General features: G+C 39.7%; 1 protein-coding gene across 1 annotated transcript in view; it reads right to left on the reverse strand.

The window, feature by feature from the left end:
• Positions 1 to 7508: 7508 nt before the first annotated feature.
• Positions 7509 to 22078, reverse strand: part of LOC145996405 (uncharacterized) — a 34104-nt gene continuing 19534 nt past the window's right edge. Inside the window, exons 5-11 of the mRNA XM_083132855.1 lie at positions 19775 to 20052; positions 17867 to 18455; positions 16245 to 16423; positions 14796 to 15015; positions 13600 to 13805; positions 11313 to 11549; positions 7509 to 7600 (exon numbers count right to left, since the gene is read on the reverse strand). Of these exons, the coding sequence (XP_082988981.1) occupies positions 7565 to 7600; positions 11313 to 11549; positions 13600 to 13805; positions 14796 to 15015; positions 16245 to 16423; positions 17867 to 18455; positions 19775 to 20052 (1745 nt within the window). The 3' untranslated portion in view covers positions 7509 to 7564. The remainder of the gene's footprint in view (positions 7601 to 11312; positions 11550 to 13599; positions 13806 to 14795; positions 15016 to 16244; positions 16424 to 17866; positions 18456 to 19774; positions 20053 to 22078) is intronic.

Raw genomic sequence — 22078 nt, forward strand, 5'->3', positions numbered from 1 at the left:
CGTGGACGTAGGCGACGGGTTCATTCATCCTCACAGAGCGGACCTCTACCTTCAATTCGACGTGGTGAAGAAAGAAAGCGGAGACGCGTTTCCCGCAGCAGCAAACTTGATACTCGTGGACAACTTCGTGCCTCACCTGTTCTCGCAGGTGGAGGTGAGGAAACACAACACCGTCATCGACAGAATAGATTATCCAGGCATCACGTCGACGGCAGTGGGAACTTTGAAATTATCCAAAACGGACGCAGCGTACTACCAGGCCGGGGGATTCGAAGCCGGGACCAAAATATCGACGAGAAGTCACACGGTGCTCTTTCCCATGCGTCTGCTTCCAGGATTCTTCTCGGACTACAAGGAGATCATGTGGAAGGGAGGACTGAGAGTCACGTTTCGAAGAGCGGCCAACGACAACGACGCACTGATGCGATACGCTACTTTGGCTCCGGACGGCACCACGCCACTGCCCAACACTTTACCCGAAGCAGCGAAATGCGTCATCCGAAGCATGGAATTGAGAATGCCGGTGGTGGAATACGAAACGAACTACGCCCTCAAGTACAAAGCGGAGATCTTGAAAAGTCCCCAGGTGCCGATTCACTTTCACGGTTACCAGTGCGTGCAAAAGATGGCGTCCGGAAGTCACATGGAATTCGACGTGACGACGCAGTTCAACAACATACAGTTCGACATGCCAGATTTCGTCGTAGTGCTCTTTCAGACCGGGAGGGACAAAAATCAGGAAAAAGATTCCAGCAAATTCGACGACTGCAAGATCAAGAACGTTTATCTCAAGAACGGCAGGAACGAAGTGTTCCCGCGCGAGAATTACAACCTCGACATGACCAAAAACGATTACCTCAAACTTTACGAAGCGTTTTCGGCTTACAAACGCGTGACCGAGGGAAGTGTGGACATGTACTACACGCCCAGCGAGTTCAAAGCACGGAGACCCATGACCGTCATCAACACATCTAAGAGAAAGAAGGTTGTGGTCAACGATCGAACCAACATCAAGGTCGTCTGCGAGTTCCACGATGCCTTGCCCGAGGATACCCTATGCAGTGTCATCCTGATTGCAGAGAAGTCCTTCGCCTACGACGTGAAGAATGAGAGGGTCACAGAGCAGTTTTAACAAGTTTTTAACATCTATTTTCTTGCACAATAAGAAATTTTTAGTACTAGCACAATCAGTTATAATGGCACAATACGAATTTCACTAGTTCAGATCAGTTACAATGTCAATTTCATTAGTTATCAGTTACAATATCTTTTTCATCACTATAGCACGAGACAATCAGAAAATTTGCACAAAAAAATTTGTTGTTGTTTTTACACAAGAAAATTAACAATAAAATTCTTTCTTTTTTATCGTTTCAGATGCTGTCGAAACATCAAAAACACATACACACACACTAGAAAAAAAAGCATGCAACTTTATTTGTAACACACACATACATTCTCCATCTTCATCAAGAAAATATTAATAATAAACATAATTATTTTTATCTATATCTCACAATAAAACTCTATATCCAAAAATATCACAACATCAAAATAACACTAGAGTCGTTAGTACATGTTGCATGCATTACGGAGGTCCTCTGTAGAGTTTCATGGAAGTTTGAGAGAAAAAAAAAAAAAAAACACGTGAAACTCTATAGAGGTGCGGTAATCTATAACCGCAGCCGTTAGAAAACCTTTTACTTTTTTGGTTGGGCACCACGCACCCTGGCGAGGTTATAGGGGCCAGGTATCCTAAAAAACAACAATTATTATTTTGTTTGTTTGTTTGTGTTACAATACGGAAATAATAAGAGGCATACGCGCACGCGCGTGCGTGTGTATATGCCACATCCTTCCCCCGAGAGAGAGGTTTACGAAGGTCACGATATATATAAACATTTGGGTCCCGGACTTGGAAAATTACGATAAGGTGCACTCATCTTTCAAAAGATGAGAAGATGAGAGAATAAGAGGATGAGAAGATGAGAGGAGAGGTTTACGAAGATCACGATATATAAACATTTGGCCCCCGTTGATTCCAGCACTCCAACTTCATCTTTAATATTGACGACAATATTCTAAAAATAGAGAGGATGAGAGGATGAGAGGATGAGAGGATGAGAGATTGAGAGATTGAGAGAATAAGAGGATGAGAAGATGAGAAGATGAGAGGAGAGGTTTACGTAGGTCACGATATATAAACATTTGGTCCCGGACTTGGAAAATTACGATAAGGTGCACTCATCTTTCAAAAGATGAGAGGATGAGAGGATGAGAGAATGAGAGGAGAGGTTTACGAAGGTCACAATATATAAACATTTGGTCCCAGACTTGGAAAATTACGATAAGGTACACTCATCTTTCAAAAAATAAGAGGATGAGAAAATAAGAGGATGAGAGGATGAGAGGAAGATGAGAGAATGAGAAGAGGATAAAAAGAGGATGAGAGAAGAATAAGAAGAATGAGAGGGATGAGAAGGATGAGAAGATGAGAGCTCATCTTTCACTCATCACTGCCTTTTTGCGCCCGTGAAACATCGTCAGCGCAATAAATGAGGCGTGGAACGGGGAGAGAAAGTGAGTTTTTCAACTTTTTGTGGTCGTTTGGTCAAGAAATCAGAGTTGCAGTCAGATGCACATTTTTTATCTACTCACGTTCTTGCCGCAATCGCCGACCCGGCTCAGCACAATACTGTACATTCGTAATTAAAACAACAAATTAGAAAACTAGTTCCGAGCCCTGCTAACTTATCTCTCTTAAGAAATATTCTTCGTTAACTTATATTTACAATACAAAAGTCATTCCATTCGTGTGTCCGGAGATAAACGAGTCAATCCGAGAATTATGTAGGCTATTCCTTATAAATTTAAAACAAATAATCGTTCCGCCCCTAACAAAGTGCCGCTCTAGGGTCCGGGCCTATGAGGCCCATTAGGAAATCCGGGCCTGCTCAGAGTACATCGCAGACATGGCAAACTTCATTCCTTAGTTATGTGTGTGATTTTAGCAATTTAGAAAGGCTTTAGTTTTAATATTCATCATTCAATATCTGTTTCCGAAAAGTATTTGGTTATTTGCAGTTATCATACTACACAAGGTAAAAGTCTCATATTTAAGATCCAGACAATGAATTTAAAAGCAGGGTGGTAACATGTCTAAACGTGTACTGGAAACATGGGCGTCGAGACGAGGGGTCGAACGAGTCCGTCGGCCCTAACTGGAAATCGGCATCGTTCATTTCAGAAAGATTGTTATTTTAATTGGTAATTACAGAAATAAAGTTAATTTCGTTAGTATTGGAACGTAGGAGGCAAATTATATTCCTTTCCCGGATTCTCTGGAGTAAGAGAACGCGAACGCGTTCTGTGCGCATGTGGAAGGGTGTGCGCCTCGTCCAATGAACGCGCGGAGGGGAGGGGCTTCCACGGGAGGGGGCTCATTCGCGGTCCAGTAGTTCCGTAGTACACATGTCAGATCGCAAGTCTAGGGGAACTCTGCATTCAGGATAGCGCCTCATAGTGTTGAATGTGTTCGAGAACAACTTGTTTGAAAAGTTTAAAACACATGGCTTTGTTTTTTTTACAAATGTTTAAAACAAAGTGTTTGAAACATGTTTTTCATACTTGTTTAAAACTCATTTTGATACACGATGTTTCATAGTTTGTGGTTATTTGCATGTTTTTTGAAAATGTATGTTTAAATTTGTTTTAATTTTTTTCTGTTCTTCGTAGCATCAAAAGACAAATAAACGTGCAATATTATTTTTTATTTCTGTAAAACAATACACTGGCCATTGTTAAAAATAAAAGAAGAAATTGGCAGCAGAAAGCGTTTTCCTTTCCGGCCGTTACACCGCGCAGCACTTCGTTGCTTTCATCCCGCATCCTTCTCCACCTAGTCTGACCCCGCCCACAAGCTGTCCCCTCTGCGCGTCGCTACTCCAGAGAATCCGGAAAAGCAGTATATATTTTCATATTCTCCCACTTAATAAACATTGTTCCACAGTTTTCAAAATTCCAAATAAAATTATAGTTTTAGGCGAGAGGCCATACAACATAAACGTTATGAGTAAAATTTCTTGAACGCGACATGTAAAACTAATAACAAAATACAATAACTCTGAATATCAATACACTAACTGCATGAAGTCTACAAAAAATAATGTTAAAATAGTTGTGCTGGATTCGCTCGTCTGGTGCATCGGGTAGCAATGTCTCTCCGTCTATCTATCTATCTATAAATTGTTCCGGCATAACTCACAAACGCCTGGAGCAATTTCAACCAAACTTGGTACACATATCACTTGCAATCTGGAAAGAAATACTGTGGCAGTAAGACACCCCTGGCACCGATAGGGGTGGAGCTGGGAAGGGGGTGCCATTTAAAAATAATCGAAAACGACAGATATTAGTCTGGGGTCCTTAAGATGAATAGTGACACTCCCAATATCGTTCAACTCCAAGTTCGTCACCTATCGGGATGGGGGTGAGAAGGGGTGAAAATTAAAATGTCAAAAATGACTTAGATTAGTGTGGAATCCATCGTTTTCGGGGTCGCTAAGCTAATTGGTGACATTCACGATGACCAAACCTGGTATACATATGACTTATAATCTGGAAAGAAATACTGTGGAGGTAAGACACCCCTGGAACTCCTAGGAGTGGGGGTGCGAAGGGGTGACATGTAAAAATAATGGAAAACGACAGATATTAGTGTCGAATCCATAGTTTTAGGGGTTGCTAAGATGAATAGTGACACTCCCAATACCGTTCAACTCCAAGACACCCCTGGCATCCCTAGGGGTGGGTGTGTGAAGGAGTGACATGTAAAAATGATCGAAATTGACCGATATTAGTGTGGAATCCATAGTTTTCGGGGTCGCTAAGATGAACAGTGACACTCCCAATGCCGTTCAACTCCAAGTTCATCACCTATCGGCATGGGGGTGAGAGGGGGTGAAAAATAAAATGTAAAAAATGACCTACGTTATAGTGTCGAATGCATACTTTTCGGAGTCGCTAAGCTAATTGGTGAAATTCACGATAACATTTACCTATAAATAAAATTAGTTACATTTTCACCCCTAGGGATGGGGGTGGGAAGGGTGTGACATGTAAAAATAATCGAAAACGATCGTTATTAGTGTGGGATGCATATTTTTCGCGGCCGTTAAGATGAATGGTGACACTCCCAATGCCGTTCAACTCCAAGTTCATTTTACACTATAGTTAGAATTCGTTAATTTCCTGGCTAATAGAAGATTGTAATAAATAAATACCCGGGCAATGCCGGGCAATCAGCTAGTAAATAATAATAATAACAAATGTCAAGTAAAATTTCTTTATTTTTATTAGTTTGTAACATTTACTATTATATACTTACATTTACAAAAGTTTTAATAATATAATAAATTGGTGTTTTTATTTCTACGATTCAACTGTTATCATTTTTGTGCCGGGACCTGTGGCGGAATGGCTTGCACATCGCGCTATGACGCCAGCGGTCCCAGGTTCGAATCCTGGCCTGGGCATAGGTGCTTGTGAGTGTCCATTCATCAATTTCATCACATCATCATTCATCCCCATCTTCGCAATTAGCCAAAAGTTGCAGAAAAGCAAAGTAAAATCAACCAAATCAATCATTGGTATGGCCCCCAAGCAAGAAATTCTCGCAAGCGCTCATAACTGCAAAGTATACAGACACGCACAACATCCAAAAGATAAGTGAGGGCACAGAACACACATTTCTCTAGGCTCATATCCTCCACATACACAGAGAACTAAACGCATCGATTGATGGACTAAAGCGTGTCTTTTTGCCTTTGCCAAGAATCATGTTTAGAGTTGATGATGCATTTGTGTATGTCGTTTGCAAAGGTAACCTCAAATTGCATCATATCACGCAAGTGAGTTTTACAATGTCGAGCTGTGCTTTAATGCATCAGTTGTTACGTTGTATTGATGCAGCTTCCTGCATCTTTCTCGATGAATTACTTAAAACATTTGGTCTGAGTATGGGCGTAACTTGGGTCCTAATTTTGGGGGCAGAATAGAAAAGTTTCTCATAGCATAAAAATAGCACCCAGGACTGTTTTGCTAAAAAAAACTATTACATTTGCGAAATCATAACAATCATAGCCGGGTCCAGCATATTTTTCTGGGAGGAGCACAGAATATGCTGCAAGTCTATAATATTGATTTTCATTGATTGATTTGTGTTTAAAGTCCACTTTATGCACAGTAAGACTAATCGGGACTGAACCTACAGTTTAAAGTCGGATCAGAACCACTACGTGCCTCCACCGGGTATCGAACTCAGGGACCCCTTGATTACGAGACGGAAGTCCATAATAGGAAGTACCGATTTTTTTTTATATTACACACAGGTCTGATGAGCCAAGTTTTCTGTTGGAAAGTTTTGGCAAAACTTGTTTAGGTCCACTTCGTGCTCAGATAAGCAAATAGGGATTGGAACCAGCGTGCATGTGTCTTTACCAGGAAAAGAACCAAGGCCTCTTGTATTAACAAGGATTCAAAAAGAATTATATAATTCCGGCCTGTGCGTGGATGTTTGTGAGTGTCCATTCATCAATTTCATCATGTCATCACTCATATCCATCTTCGCAAATTTGCCAAAAAGTAGCACAAAAAGCGAAGTAAAATAAGGCAAATCAAAATAAAAATAAAAAAAATTATGAAAGATTCCTCCATCCATGGAAATGTGAATACGTGCAATGTTATTTATTGAGGGCATCCCCAAGACCCCAATAGTGTAGTATTTACATTATCGTTCTGTATTCAAGATATTCCGGATTCAGTTTCTCGTGGCGACACACTCTTGTGTCCAGTCCAAGTTCGCCTACTTGTGCTAAACTTCGTTTTATTTTTTCTGTACAATTATATTACTCAAGGATGCTATTGAAGGATTTCACATTACGTTGCAGAAATAATTGTATCGTGACATTTAATAATACATATTCATCCATTTTAGGAGGGGCACGTGCGCCTCTAGGTAAATCAGCCAATAACAACTACTCTTTATTACGTTGTCCCTCAGGACCCAGGAGGTTAACAAAAGTACCCTTAACTTGTAAATTTTAATAAACCTGAAAATTGTGGAAGGGCAAGGGCCTCCCCTTGTCCTGCAAAGTTACGCCTATGGGTCTGAGATACATACTTTATGAGGGTTTTTTTTCTTTCCAAGTGAAGTATTCAATTCTCTCTGTGTAGAGTGCAATAATTCATTTTGTAGGAAATTCTCAGAGCAACAGAAAAGTTCGCAGACCGTATTTGCCCTTTTTTAACTGTGTTTTTCTTATTTCCATTTCTTTGCCTTACAGTTTTGGCTAATCGCTGCCATGAGGATGAGTAATGAATAACTGAAACTGATGAAGAAGTCGTGAGTCGAACACTCAACGTGCCCGGCCTCCAGAAGTGGCGCAACAGTTGCGGGAAGTGTCATTTAACAATTAAAACACACGTGGTTTAAAAATAATGCATTTATTCCTTTGAAATTAAGTTATATAATGAAAATGTCGGAGACAACCTTGACCGTCTGCTTTCACTCTCCTTTGCCACAATCAACTGCCCAAGTAACCTGTGATAGAAAAACTGTGTATTAAAACAAGAAATGAGCAGCAGCAGCTTCCATATTATTATATAACAATGGCAGCCAACACAAAATTAACTACTCCTACTTTCTACCTTCCTGCAATTAAAAAAATGACCATGTATTACATTTACGGTTTTAATAACGAAAAATAATGGCCTTATTTTAAAAATACTTTAAGGACAGCGTTCAAACCTCACACATTTCAATTCATATCATTGCTAAAAGGTTATGAAACATAGACTAATGGAATGCGAGTGGTAAGAGAAACTCAAAGAATATTATTGAATGACTTCGAAGTTCACCGTTCTCTCACTATGCAGCGCCACAATCGCATAAAGCACAATGGCAACTCCGCAGTAACGTGCACAATCTGTATTCTGGTATGCAGAGACCAAATCAATCATTACAGTGCAAATGAATTACCGGAGAGAACATGGAAGTGAAGCACCTGATGGGAAAACCATTAAGGCATGGTGTGCGAAGTTTTTGGCTTCATTTGTACCCTTACAAGGTGCAAATTGTTCAACAATTGAAGACAAATGATAAGCCTCGACGACAGAAATTCGCTATTGAAATGCTGGATCGTACGGATAGGGATCCTCAACTTCTTGGAAACATGTTGTTTTCAGACGAGGCCACATTCTATCTGTCAGGGTTGTGCTTCACCTCCATATTCTCTTCGGTAATTTCTTTTCACTGTGATGATTGTTCTTTGTAGCTGATCAGTGGTGATTTATTCATTCTTAGTTTTGGACTTTTAACCACTGTGTTATTTTTAAAATTACCAACGTTTCGGAAGCTGATTCTGCCTCCGTCTTCAGGGTAGTGTGTGATCTACTAAATCACATTGTAATCCCTGAACACATGGTGTGTTTGGGGATGTTGTCTGTACAGGGAATAAATTGTTGCCTTGTAGGATTATTCTCGGTGGTCCAGGCTCCACTTCGTCTGGTGGCCACGTCAAGACTGTTTTTCTATACAGGTTGCCAGGGAGGAATAATTTGCGGTGGCCCAGACATTTACATTTTTTGGGGTTGATTCCCAACGGTATCAATCCTTTGACAAGGTGGAGCCTGGGCCACCGCAAATTATTCCTCCCTGGCAACCCATATAGAAAAACAGTCTTGACGTGGCCACCAGACGAAGTGAAGCCTGGACCACCGAGAATAATCCTAAACTAAGACTGGAATGATTGATTTGGTCTCTGCATACAGATTATGCGCGCTGCTACGGAGTCGCCATTGTGCTTTATGCGATTGTGGCGCTGCATAGTGAGAGAACGGTGAACTTCGAAGTCATGCAATAATATTCTTTGAGTTTCTCTTACCACTCGCATTCCATTATGTTTCATAACCTTCTAGCAATGATGAATTGAAATGTGGGAGGTTTGAACGGAACACGCTGTATTACTGTTTAAGAACACGTTTATTGTGGCTACATAATGACATAAAAATAACAGTAATCACTTAGCTTAAATTGCTACACGATTTTGCAATACAGGGTGGCTCAAAAAGTCACTTAACACCCTCGGTACAAGGCCACTGCAGCCTGCAACATGGAAATGGTGATGACCAATCGTTGCCAGGCCAAGGGGGAACCACATTGACGCCACCCGCATGATCGGCGGCCATCTTGATGTCCGCCATCTTGAATTCAACTTCAGAATTTGAAATGGGAAGGGGGTGATATGATATATCAAATCAGGCTAGAATTTCACGAGAAATGCAATGTTGAAGGTTTTTTGATGTATCTTTAACCAGTAAAAAGTTATGACTGAATTCTTGTACCAATTTGCTCCTTTTCGAGGTGTTAGAAAAATGCCTTAAAATTTGTTTAGCGCATCGGTAATGCATCGAGATCAAAGTGACGTCTAGGAAGAGAAGTTCGCATGCCATTGCACACGATTTTAATCGGATACATCCATGAAGAGCTGTGCATTATGAATGGTTATCGCGTACAATTACAGTGTGACGCTTCCATTAAATGAAAAGTCCTTCACAGTGACAAGGCTAATGTTTATGTTCATAAGGAAGTTCATAAACAGAATATTCGATGCTTTTTATCTGATAACCCATTTTCGACAGATCAAAGCTGAATGGTTAGTGCTGGTAAGTTAATGGCGTGGCGTGTTGTGTGGAACACTATTGGTTAGTCAATTTTACATCAACGGAACCTTAAATGCTTAGGGCTTCTTGGATTTGTTAAATAAACAGGTTTTTTCATCCTTGCTTATGGAAGAAGGTACTTTTTGCAGAGTTTTTTCAACAGGGAAGAACACCAGAACACTATGGGAACGTTGTGAAGCAGTTTCTGTCCAAAGTTAGTTATCAGATCACAAGGGTCGCATATTCTGTTTATGAACTTCCTTATGAACATAAACATTAGCCTTGTCACTGTGAAGGACTTTTAATTTAATGGAAGCATCACACTGTAAATTGTTCGCGACAACCATTCATAATGCACAGCTCTTCGTGGATGTATCCGATTAAAATCGTGTGCAATGGCATGCGAACTTCTCTCCCTAGACATCACTTTGATCTCGATGCATTACCGATGCGCTAAACAAATTCTAAGGCATTTTCCTAACACCTCAAAAAGGAGCAAATTGGTACAAGAATTCAGTCATAACTTTTCACTGGTTAAAGATACGTCGCAAGAACCTTCACCATTGCATTTCTCGTGAAATTCTAGCCTGATTTGATATATCATATCACCTACTTCCCATTTAAAATTCTGAAGTTGAATTCAAGATGGCGGACATCAAGATGGCCGCCGACCGCGCGGGTGGCGTCAATGTGGTTCCCCCTTGGCTTGATAAGGATTGGTCATCACCATTTCTATGTTGCGCGCAGCAGTGGCCTTGTACCTAGGGTGTTAAGTAACTTTTTGATCCACCCTGTATATCTATTATGTTATGCAGCAGTCATTTCAACTAATTCTTGTTGGCCTCCCCGATGGCGTAGTAGTTACTTCGTCGCCTTGTAATCAAGGGGTCTCAGGTTCGATTCTCGGTTGAGGCACATTGCACCGTGGTATGAATCCAACACTGCAGGTCCAGTCCCGATTAACCTAATTGTGCATAAAGTGGAATTAGAAACAACAATTGAAGCAAACACTTAATTCTTGTCAACAATAAACCAAACTCTTCATAATACAAATCTCCATGCACTCGGCGGAGGCACATATTAACCACTGGCGCGACGACAGCCCAATGAGGGCCCTGGTCTACCTACCGACTGCCTGCCTCACTCCCACCTGATCCTACTCACTCACTCGCCCGAGGTGGGAGTGACGTGTGGTAAGCATGACGAACCCCCAGTCGTTGTTGTAGCTTTTCATGACCGGGTTACGCTATTAATTCGTAGCTCCCCAATTTCCTCACGACGGTGGGTGGCCATCGGTTCCATTCACAGCCCGAAATTTCAGGAGAAAAGCACTGCCATGGTGCGTGGATGCACATAATGGTTCGGATCACACTTTAAAATGTAGGTCCAGCCCCGATTAACCTTTCTGTGAATAAAGTGGACTTCAAAATAAAGCCAAATTAATAGTCACGCTTATGTAATCATAAGTAAGGCTTTGGGGCTAATAAAAGGGTTTGGCGCCCCCGAGGACGCCGCCCTTAAGCCGCCCCTAAATTAATGAACATATCAAAGATTTTTATAGTTCTATATTTTCATAGTGTGCACGAACTTACCTTTCTAGTCTGTTTACTTCTTTCGACATCGGCAGAACTACTGCTTCTCTGGTGAGAGAGAATGGTTTGCCGTGTTGGTGCACAAGTCTCTATGTTAGGAAGATTTCTACGCGTAGGGGATCCATACCGGTGACTTTCACGCTCCATGAACTGGATATTTGGAACAGAAACTGCGTGATTCAGCTGATGTCCCTTTGCGCCTTCCTTGTACGCAACTCTTTGCGCTGTTTGAGGCACCTGGAAAGCAAAAGATATAGTAAGATCACTGTAGAAATCGAGAGTAGGAAAAATTTTAACGTACGAGATCCAATTGCCATTGAAACAGAGCATTCGTGACCCATTAAAATCTACAATTGAAAATCGTTGAACGACGTTCTTATTAGAACTCTTGAAATGTCTGATATTGCACTCGTACATGATCAGACACATTTGAGAAGGAAAGTGGCAATGTGTACTGCGAGAAAAAGAAATAAATATAGATCAGACGTAACAAAGATAATATTTTCTTTTCTATCCAAATAAACTCAAAAGAAGTGTACTGTAATCAATTTTCCCAGCATTGTAAATATAACAGTGTCGGATCCAGAAGTTACAGTTGGGAGGGGCGAATTTCAGTCGATTACCTCATCTAACCTACTCTTACACAGTATAGGTTACTGTGTTTTACACTTTTATGTTATTATCATAATTTCTCTCATAGTCACGGTAAACTGAACGATCATATATGAGAAGTAAAATGAATAAGCAAAGAAAGAAACGCCCATTCTCTGAATGGATCTTGGATTCGATCCCTTTGTTGAGGCATATTGCAGAGTGGTTCGGATCCAAAATTAAAATGTAGGCCCAGTTCCGATTAGCATATCATGAGCAAAAAGGGGATTTAAATTAAATTTAAGATTGTTTTTCTCTAGACTGATAAACTTGGTGATAACCGAGTCTTCAAAAACATTAAGCATCTAAAAACCTGGAGGTTGAGTGGGGCGATCGCCCCTATCGCCCTCCCCGTGGATCCGAGCCTGAAATATAATCTGGGACACCAAAGAAACTGTGTGAGCAAAATTACTTAAATAATTTCACAGAACATTGTTCTTTCTTTCTTGCAAGTCACGACCACGTGTTTACACTTTTCGCGTCCCTTTCTCTTCAAAGCAAAATTGAACTAAATAACATTCTGACCTCAATACTTTATTTCGATAATTGATTTCAAAAGTATGTGCTGTGATTGTTCGATAGTCGGTCATGAAAGGGTTATAACCGTTCCTAATTAGAAATATTGGACAATAACCACGAATGATAGAAGAAAGATGACCTGTGCTCTGACGTCACTTACTTCAAGTATGGAATTCAATGTGTTGTTCGTGTTTCATTTGATCGTGTACGGATAGCTTTACTAGTTCAATGTTTTTTTCCGAAATGAGACACTGAAATTTATTAGTATGAAAAAAATATGGAAGCAGTCAACGAATTTGTCATTAGTTTCTAGCAGGGCAGCGAAGCAGAAATAAAACGGCACATATCAATAGCTCGAAGCGCAGTTATAAACTTTGTGCATTATAGTTTGACAATCAGATTACAAAAGATACCAAAGAAGCAGTGTGTTGAAAACATGGCGCGTTCTATATACTCGTTATAGCACTACACAGTGGCGTGCCCAGTATTTTCGAAAGCAGGGAGGGTCCCGGGTTCGAATCCCTGTCTGGGCATGAGTACTTTTTGTAAGTGTCCCTTCATCAATTTCATCATATCATCACCCATGGTCGCGATTAGACAAAAGTAGCAAGAAAGCGACGCTTAATAACAAAAATCAAGAATCTATCACAATCAATTGTTCTCATATGTATAACGTTGTTACTCTTGGAACTCATCCTCTTTGCTGTACTGCCAGTGCCGTGCCCAAAGGGAGCTTTGTGGGGGTTATACCCCTCCGGCACAGTATTCCTTAAAAAAAAGAACATCAAATGCAGGAAGAGATTGCAAAATGAGGGCTGACTACTAAAAAATGTGTACGTAACGGCGTCGTAGCGCGCTGTGATAATCCGTTTCGCGGTTGTTCGTTTTGAGCTTATTCCATTTCGTGCTTTAACCTTTCGCAGTTATTCCGTTTCGCGTTTAAACCTTTCTCGCTTGTTCGCTCGCGTTTATACCTTTCACGCTTTTGTTCCTATCGCGTTTAATCCTGTGTTACGTTTCGCTGTTGTGCTCTTTCGAGGTTATTCCACCACCCGGCCACGGAGGTCGGATTTGCTGACAGAACAAAGCATCTTGGAAGGCCAGTTACAATGCATACCTCATCCGCATAGAAGGCGTAACTTGAGCTGACTTTGTCCACATACATTCCATCCTCCGTGCACTCCAAGTCGACGGATTTGTTTCTCTTGTGGAGGTTCCTGTTGAGGTGCCTTGTGGGTAGGGACGCCGTGTAGCTGCGGCTGCTGTAGTAGTTCGTCAGGAGGCGTTGGCTCTGATGAGACTGCGCGCTGGGGGTAGTTCCAACTGCAAGACATAAACATTAGACATTACAACATTTTGTTCGACAACAACTGAAGGATCAGGAGGAAAAAGAGGTAAGTAAATTTTCTCATGTAAGCGAGGTAGTGCTGTCATTTCCTGCCACGTGGATGCTGTGATGGACTCTACAAAAAGCTTGCTTTCGTTTCAATCATTAGACACCCCCCATTGATCAAAGAAAATATTTTTGTACCTTTTCCTTTACATGCACAGTAACGTTTTGCCATTTAAATTTCATTTTTCTGCAGTTTGACGAGCGTTGACTTACCTGGTTTCTCCCTCTTACCCTACAATTGCGGAAATGTGCTTCTTTATAAAATTGCAAGGATTCAAAAAATCCCGTCAAAAAGATTTATATTCCCCAGTGGTCAGATTATTTGATTACTAAAATTTTTATTTGCGAATTAGCACTAACGTTATTTACCGTCTTCACCTAACATGAGAACACTCTCCTTTTAACAATAAAAATAGCTAATTTATTTAAGAATATTCCAAATGTATTGATTGATTTGGTGTTTTAAGTCCACTTTATGCACAGTAAGGCTGATCGGAACTGGACCTACAGTTTAAAGTGGGATCCGAACCTCTATGTACCTCCACCGTGTATCGAACCCGGAACCTCTTGATTACAAGCCGACGACGCTGCCACTGCGCCATCGGGGAAGCTATATTCCAAATGTAATCCGTAGTATTTTACACTGCAATATAGTAACATTTTGATAAGGACATCGGTAGGAAGGCCAACATAAATTATTTATATGAAAAGGTAATTGAGTGATTGATTTGACACAGCCTGGATTTGAACCTGGGACCCCTGCCGTCGCCAATGAAGATTATGTATGTGGACGGACATATATGGACAAGACAGAACCCCATGTTGTTGTGCATAGACGATAACCACGATAACCCAGAGTATCTTCAATATCTGACAATGGATTTTACAGTAAAGTGAAAATCAATCTGTTCTGTACATACCCGTTTCTCCTGAGCAGACTGGGACAGCAGATGGCAGCAGCAGCGCCGTTGGTGTGTCGGATAAGGACGTTCTCATCCGGTGAGAACTGTGGCCAACCATTTGCTGCACTGGATGCGGTAATAGAGGCGAATGTTGCCCATCACCATTTATTTGGTGTCTATGCGCACTCTGTGTAGATCTTTGAGGGCTGCCGTTGACATAATTGTACTGGCTTTGTACCTAGGAGATAAATAAATGTATTAATATAATGTTACAAATAACGCACTAAATTAAAGCAGAATTGAGCATTAAAATAAATTGTAGATGTCAAGGTCCTCTGGCGTACGCAGAGGGGAGTTGATGGGGTTTGCAGCCCCTCCTAACCCCGAAATTTTGAGAAAATCATAATTTTCAATTGAAAGTATTAATGAAATCGTGGTGGTAAATGTAAATTCCATTAAAATTATTCCCGATTACCATTCTATGCTTTGAACAACTTTTAAAACGTTAAAAATTGTAATTACAAAATATTTTATTGTGTATCCTGCTTCCACTTAGAATACAGCTATGTTATTCCACCTTTACTGCAGTTCCCCCCTGAAAAAAAATCTCCGTACGCTAGTGTCCTACAGGATGATTCAAAAGTCCCTTAAAAACCTCTATGAAATATAAAGGAGTAAGGCTGGGTACAAATGATCATGATAGAAACAGGTTACGCAAAAGAGGAATCATATTGGTGTATTCCAAGCGGACATCTGCCACATTGGTGGCCACCATATTTAATTCAAAATGTTTAAATGGGAAAGGAGCATGGACGCCCCTGAGATTTTTGGAAAGAGTTAATGTAATTCGAATGTTGAAATTGTAGAGATTTTATAACAAAAGTATTTCTGTGACTTACAGGCCGTAAGTTACAATAACTATTATTATTATTATTATTATTATTAGAAATAGGGTTACATTTAAGCTTACAGTATACTTTTCACTGATTATCTAACTATATAAAACAGCTTTTTTTTTCTACATGAATTAATGCTAAGTATACAGTTATGAATATTGTATACATACAGGAAGGAACCATTTATTATGAATAAATCAGGCAATATCAAAATACTATACCATTAAAAGTGAACCTGTACGGCAAAATAAGATAATAATAAACATAACTTTTGATTTTTATTATTTAGCGTTGCTTTTCTGCCACTTTTGGCTAACCGCGAAGATAAGGATGAGTGACGATATGATGAAGCGACACTCACAAAGAACACCTGCACAAAGGCCGAGATTTGAACTCGGGACCCCTGGAGCCGTAGAGCGCTGTGCTAACCACTCATACACGGAGGTCGGCTAAACAATAATTGAAATATTACAGATAGTAATAGTTCTAAACTCTACAGGCTACGCCACACTGTATAGTGACAATTGGAAATTGTATCGTTTCACTCATTGTTGTACTCATGCATACTTACTTCTAAGAAATTCATCCCATAAGAAGGAATTATCTGCAGTTGGGAATGACCATTGTAGAACATCTCTTCCGCTGTGGTTTCTTGTCGCTCTGGGTTTTCCGTCATTCTGTCATGATGCACACGGAAATCAGGCGAATAGTTTGTGGCAGTGGAAACTCCATTCTCATACGGTTCATAATCTAGAAGAAACAATATAGTCGAAACAGTCTTGAGCAAATACACCATAAAATGCGCTATGGTGTGGTTTGTACTTCCACTAAATGGTAACATCACCGGCAATCAAAATGGGACATCTAGATCCTGAAATCCTTGCTTCCCAGCGAGCGGTATGTGTGTTGGCTAACTCAACGGCGGTGGTAGAAGTTGCCATTGAAAATTTGCTATTACAATCTACTCATCGCCGTAAAGTTAGGCAACACATATAAAGGCTTGCAGGGCAGGATCTAGGTGTCCCATGTTTATTGCTGGTGACTGTATATTCGCTTTATTTAGTGGTAATGCAATTATTCTTCTTTGCACAGTATTTTTGTCCAAGGAGCTGTTTCATCAATATTTATTTTATTGTTTTTAAGTTGGATTTTCTATTGTTTCGTATAATTAATCTTTAAGTCTTCTTAGTGAAAGTGAAAACTTTTATAATTAATTTTGCAAAACGTTCAAATGAGTGAATCAAAATTACGCTGTATAAATTACACAGTGAAGCTACATTTGTTCATTCAGACCTCGAATTTGCATTGTTTCATATCAGTACCCCATTTTACCCAACCGGTTGTCCAAAACGGGAACATTATATACAGGGTGTATCATAAGTAATAGCGCAAACTGACACAGGTGAAAGTACACGTTAATAAAAGCAAAAAAGTCTCGGTAAACATGGGTCTGCAAGCGAGCCGTTTTTGAGATAATTGCGAATGTGTGGTTACAAGCCGCCACTGACTTCATTGTTTGTAAACGTCGTCCTAGTTGGTAAAATGTACTCTTCGTTGCGTAAGGTTCCATTTTCACTGCGAAGTACAGCACAACTGACATTAGGCTGTCTACTGATTGTGTCCATCCTGTTTGATTACAACGCCACCTCTCGGAAATGTTCTGTTTTGTAAACAGAGAGCAAACCTCGGAACGCGCAAGGAGTAAAGCACTCGGTGTTTACAAAATGCAATCAGTGACGACTTCTAACCACACATTCTCACACATTATTATCATTGACCAACTAGGACGACGTTTACAAACAATGAAGTCAGTGGCGGCTTGTAACCACATATTCGCAAGTATCTCGAAAGTGGCTCGTTTGCAGACCCATGTTTACTGAGACTTTTTTGCTTCTATTTTCGTGTATTTTCAACTGTGTCAGTTTATACTATTACTTATGATACACCCTGTATTTTCCAGAAAAATGTTTTTCCTGTCTCCCCTAATGTTTTATCAAACAAACAACCTTGTTTCCTGATAGTCTAGGACCTACTCGGAAAATAAAATTTTCGCACCATTATTTTTTTCGAGAACTTTGCTTTTAGTTGGCCAAAATGTGTTAGTGTCCCCATTTTGAGCGACTCCCACCTACATTCCTCAAGTAGCATCCCATCAAAATAGTAATTCCTGCGAAAAGAATAAACTGAACTTACCTGACGAGTGTCGTCTGGCATACACATCACTTCCGGTGGAGTCTAAGTAGATTTTCTCCGCAGACTCCTGCTGGACAGTGTAGACATCTACGTCATATTTTTCATAATCATCATAATCCGGAGGTGGTTCGTAGAACACAGCGTCGTCCCCAGTGAGAGAACCTCTGCTCTCATCCGACGGCCTCTGATAGTCATAGTCCTCCGATAGGCTGTCCTCTCCAATAGAATCCAACCTGGGTTGCTGCTTGTAGCAATCCTCGCTGTACTCCTGCAGCGACAGGTTCCCCATCTGTGCGACGGTGGAATTCATGTCGTCAGCGAATTGGCCCAATAGCTGCGATTCGTCCAAAGAGTGTTGCCTAAACCTTGTCGATTCGAAAGGCACTTGCAGACTGATGTCATCATCGTCATTGTAATCATATTGAGACCAGTCTTCGCCATCCTCGTAAATGTTGTAATCTTCTGGGACGCCATGCAGCGCGGGCATGGATTTGGTCCTCAGAAACGTGTACCTAGAGTCGCTGTTCACGGCTGGTTTCACGATTCTTCCATTGAAGATGTCGTATGTGTCGCTTGCAGTCAGAGCATTCTGCGGGGGTATAAATATGCAATATTATTTTTACAAGCATTACAATACGCTTACATACGTATTACCTGCTGTATTCAATTCTTTCTCTCTCTCTCTCTCTCTCTATATATATATATATATATATATATATATATATATATATATATATATATATATATATATATATACTGCTGGACAAAATAAACCGGACACTTGCATTTTTATTGATAACGCATAAATTCTGATTCGAAGGCAAAGTAAATGTTGCAGAAACTGAATTAAGTACGAATGCATAAACAAAGTCCGGGCCTATGAATGGTGCATATGGTACTACATGATCTGCCATACATTCTGTAATATATCATTGCAATTCAGATGTCAAATATTAAGGTGTCCGGTTTTCATTGTCCAGCAGTATATATATATATATATATATATATATATATATAGACACACACATGAAAAAAGTTAAAAACAATTCAGAAAGATGTACTCAGGTATATGATGTACTGATTTTGGTCTATATGTGACCGTCACGACAGACTAGGGCTGAGCCGATACTACTTCGAACCGATGCCGATAATCTCACCGATTCCCACCGATACTGATGCCGATGCTTCAAAATTGTAACAATTAACAATTTTTCAAAATACTATTTTTATAAGCATCAATTTACCAGAGTTTTGCTTTAAAGTATTCAAAAAATACCTCAGAATATAAAAATACCTGTTACAAAATCACAAACGCAATTTTATTAAAACATAATATTGGTTGAAAATCAATGGAAACTTCGAATTTTGCATAACTTTCAGGATAAATTACAATAACAATTGTAAGATGAGATAAACTCCTTACAAAGAACTCAAAGTAGGATACATGAGCACTAAAAATTCCATTCCTTTCATAACAGATGAACACATAGACAACTGATGGGTAAGGAGGCCAAAGCATCGTTACTCTGCAAGCAAGGGTAGCAGGATTGTTTTTCAGAGGGCAGCAGTGCTCATAAAGCATCCCCCACTAGGACAATTTGCATATCCCCACACTGCATTTTCTCCATGTTGATCCATACCCTCATCCAAGTTTTCACTTTACAATTTCACCATTCGATTTAAGACCTTTTTCTCGATATCTCAGGGGGAAAATGTCCCGCTGGCCCCTTTGCCTGAGATGCCTGCCTCGGTTTCTGAGATGCATTAGATGTAAAAGTGGTTGATACTTTGGCACCTTCCAAAAATATCAACTTGAGATTCCTTTGTTCTGCCACTGGTAACAGAATATTGACTAGAAGAAAGTCTGCAACAATTTATGCATTTATCATATTTGCACAGACTACTTACCTTATGGAAAAGACTTCTGATTCTAGGATCATTCAACTGCTCCAGGCTTCTGTTGGGGTCCCATTCACCATGAGACACGTGTCTGAAGTCTATTGGATAACCTATTTGAACTTTGGTGATTGTTTTCCTCTCGCAAGGCCTTCTTACTCTTTCCTCCTGCTGCAAATTCCTTTGTGCATATCTCTGCCGATGCAATCGCTTGAGAGTCGATCCACTGTCTTGTGTAATAACTTGTGTATGTTGCGGAGTGTACAGACTTCTCGTCGAGTTGATTCTTTCTGCAAGAACGGATAAAAAGCTACAACTTAGGCACATTCTCTCCACTACACTAGCGCCAAAATTTTTGAAACCTTGGAAAATATAAGGCATGAGGGTTCCCAGTGATTTACACTAGCGTCACTAGCGCCACGGTGGTAGATCTACAGAGAGGATTGTATTGTACATTCAGAATGTGGAGTAGAAAAAGCAACTTCAGGTCATCTGACTGATCCTAAAATTAACGCCAACAAGTTCAATCCCATAACCTAAAATTTCAAATGCAAACATTATTAAAACAAAATGCTGAATCTGATTAATGTTGAAGATAGAAAGGATGAACACAACAAATGATTCTGTCTCCAGTTCATATGCAATGTGTTTCGTAATCGTGAAATGGTTGTTGCAGTTTCTTTTATTGAAACTCACTTTAGAAATTACACAGCATGCAGTGAAGCAAAACTTCTAATTGTAAAGTGTGCGTTCATAAAATAATTTAGAAAATCCATCATAAATTGCTGAATATGAAACGTGATAAAATTAATGCCATCAAAAACTTGATGAGTAATTTACACCACGCTCACTTTTAAAACGCCAGTATCTTGAAAGTAATACATAGAGCTGACAATATTGTCCGATAGGATATGTTTAAATTTTTCAGAGCAATACCGTCCTTCAAATGAGGTCATTTCCTTCCTTGTTTATCTATTGCAATCAATATCAAACAAGCCGATGGTAAGCTTGTCAAGTGCTCATGGCGACACTTAGGTAAGAAAGCTCAGTACAGATATGATATTCTTATCTGCTTGAGATTATATTCCAATGGATCCATAACGATATTATATGACACGTAGGAAACTGTCACTAAATTCAATTATCCTCATCAAAGCAATATAATCCTCCTCCACAGTACTTGGCTTGGTAGTCCAATTCTTATTTATTTCTCAAATAGCAGTGCTTCGTGTAAGGTCACAACATGTTAAGCAAATTTAAGGAAATAATGTTAGAATTTAAAAAAATCAGGCGAAGAAACAGTTTTCTGTTTTCTACGTCTGAGGCCGTAAAGAGACCTTGGGACACGAATAGGTGAGATTCAAGAACGTATTTAGGGGGGTCCGGTCCGGACTTCCCGTTAGACTTACTACTTACTAAAATAAAATAATGACAATACACTTGTATAGCATTGTTTTATAATCGATGGTTCTCTATTTCCGCCGAACTTACTGGAATGCATTGGTCTTTGATTGACAGTATCAAAGAAGATTTATGCACAGTAGCCTACTTATGCATAAAACATGAATCAGGAACTTTACTTTTCGTCAACTCGATCTAACATATTTTTTTTATATATATTCAATAAATATTCATTTTTTCCTGTCTTTGACATTAATTTCCTTGCCACGTCCAGGGCAGTTGTTTTAAAACAAATGTTAGTAATCTTAACTACACGTAAGCTAGGTAATGAATACGTGCTGTTATATCTCTATTCTTATACCATCTTTTTTACCTATTTGTGTAACAATAAAACATAATTTAAATATTATGAATAAACCTATAAATTATATATACGTATTAAATTAAACATTTATATTATTCTGAGACACTTGGTTCGAACTGCCTTCTCTCCACAAAATATATTTCTAGATACGTGCCTGGCAAGACCACAAATAACTAAATACTCTAGACATACTCTTACTGTAAGTAATTAGGCCTCCCCGATTGCGCAGTGTAATCAAGGGGTCCCGGGTTCGATACCCGCTCAAGGCAAATAGTGGTTCGGATTCCACTTTAAACTGTATGTCCAGTCCCGATTAGCCTTTCTGTGCAAAAGTGGACTTAAAACAACAATTCAATTCCAATACTATTTGTAATTCTAGTTTCAATGGGACGATAAATCTTTATCTGCAGTGCAGTCAGACAACACAAAAGTGGAGGATGTATGTACAATTGTTGATTACATAACGATCATTAGATATAAGTTGGCTTAATCTAGATCGATTTTTTATTTTCCAGTCGAAACATTTATCATTGCTGCGCTGCATGTGTAAT

The sequence above is a fragment of the Lepisma saccharinum genome, chromosome 12 (genome assembly GCF_977018435.1).
Source record: "Lepisma saccharinum chromosome 12, izLepSacc3.1, whole genome shotgun sequence".
NCBI lineage: Eukaryota > Metazoa > Arthropoda > Insecta > Zygentoma > Lepismatidae > Lepisma > Lepisma saccharinum.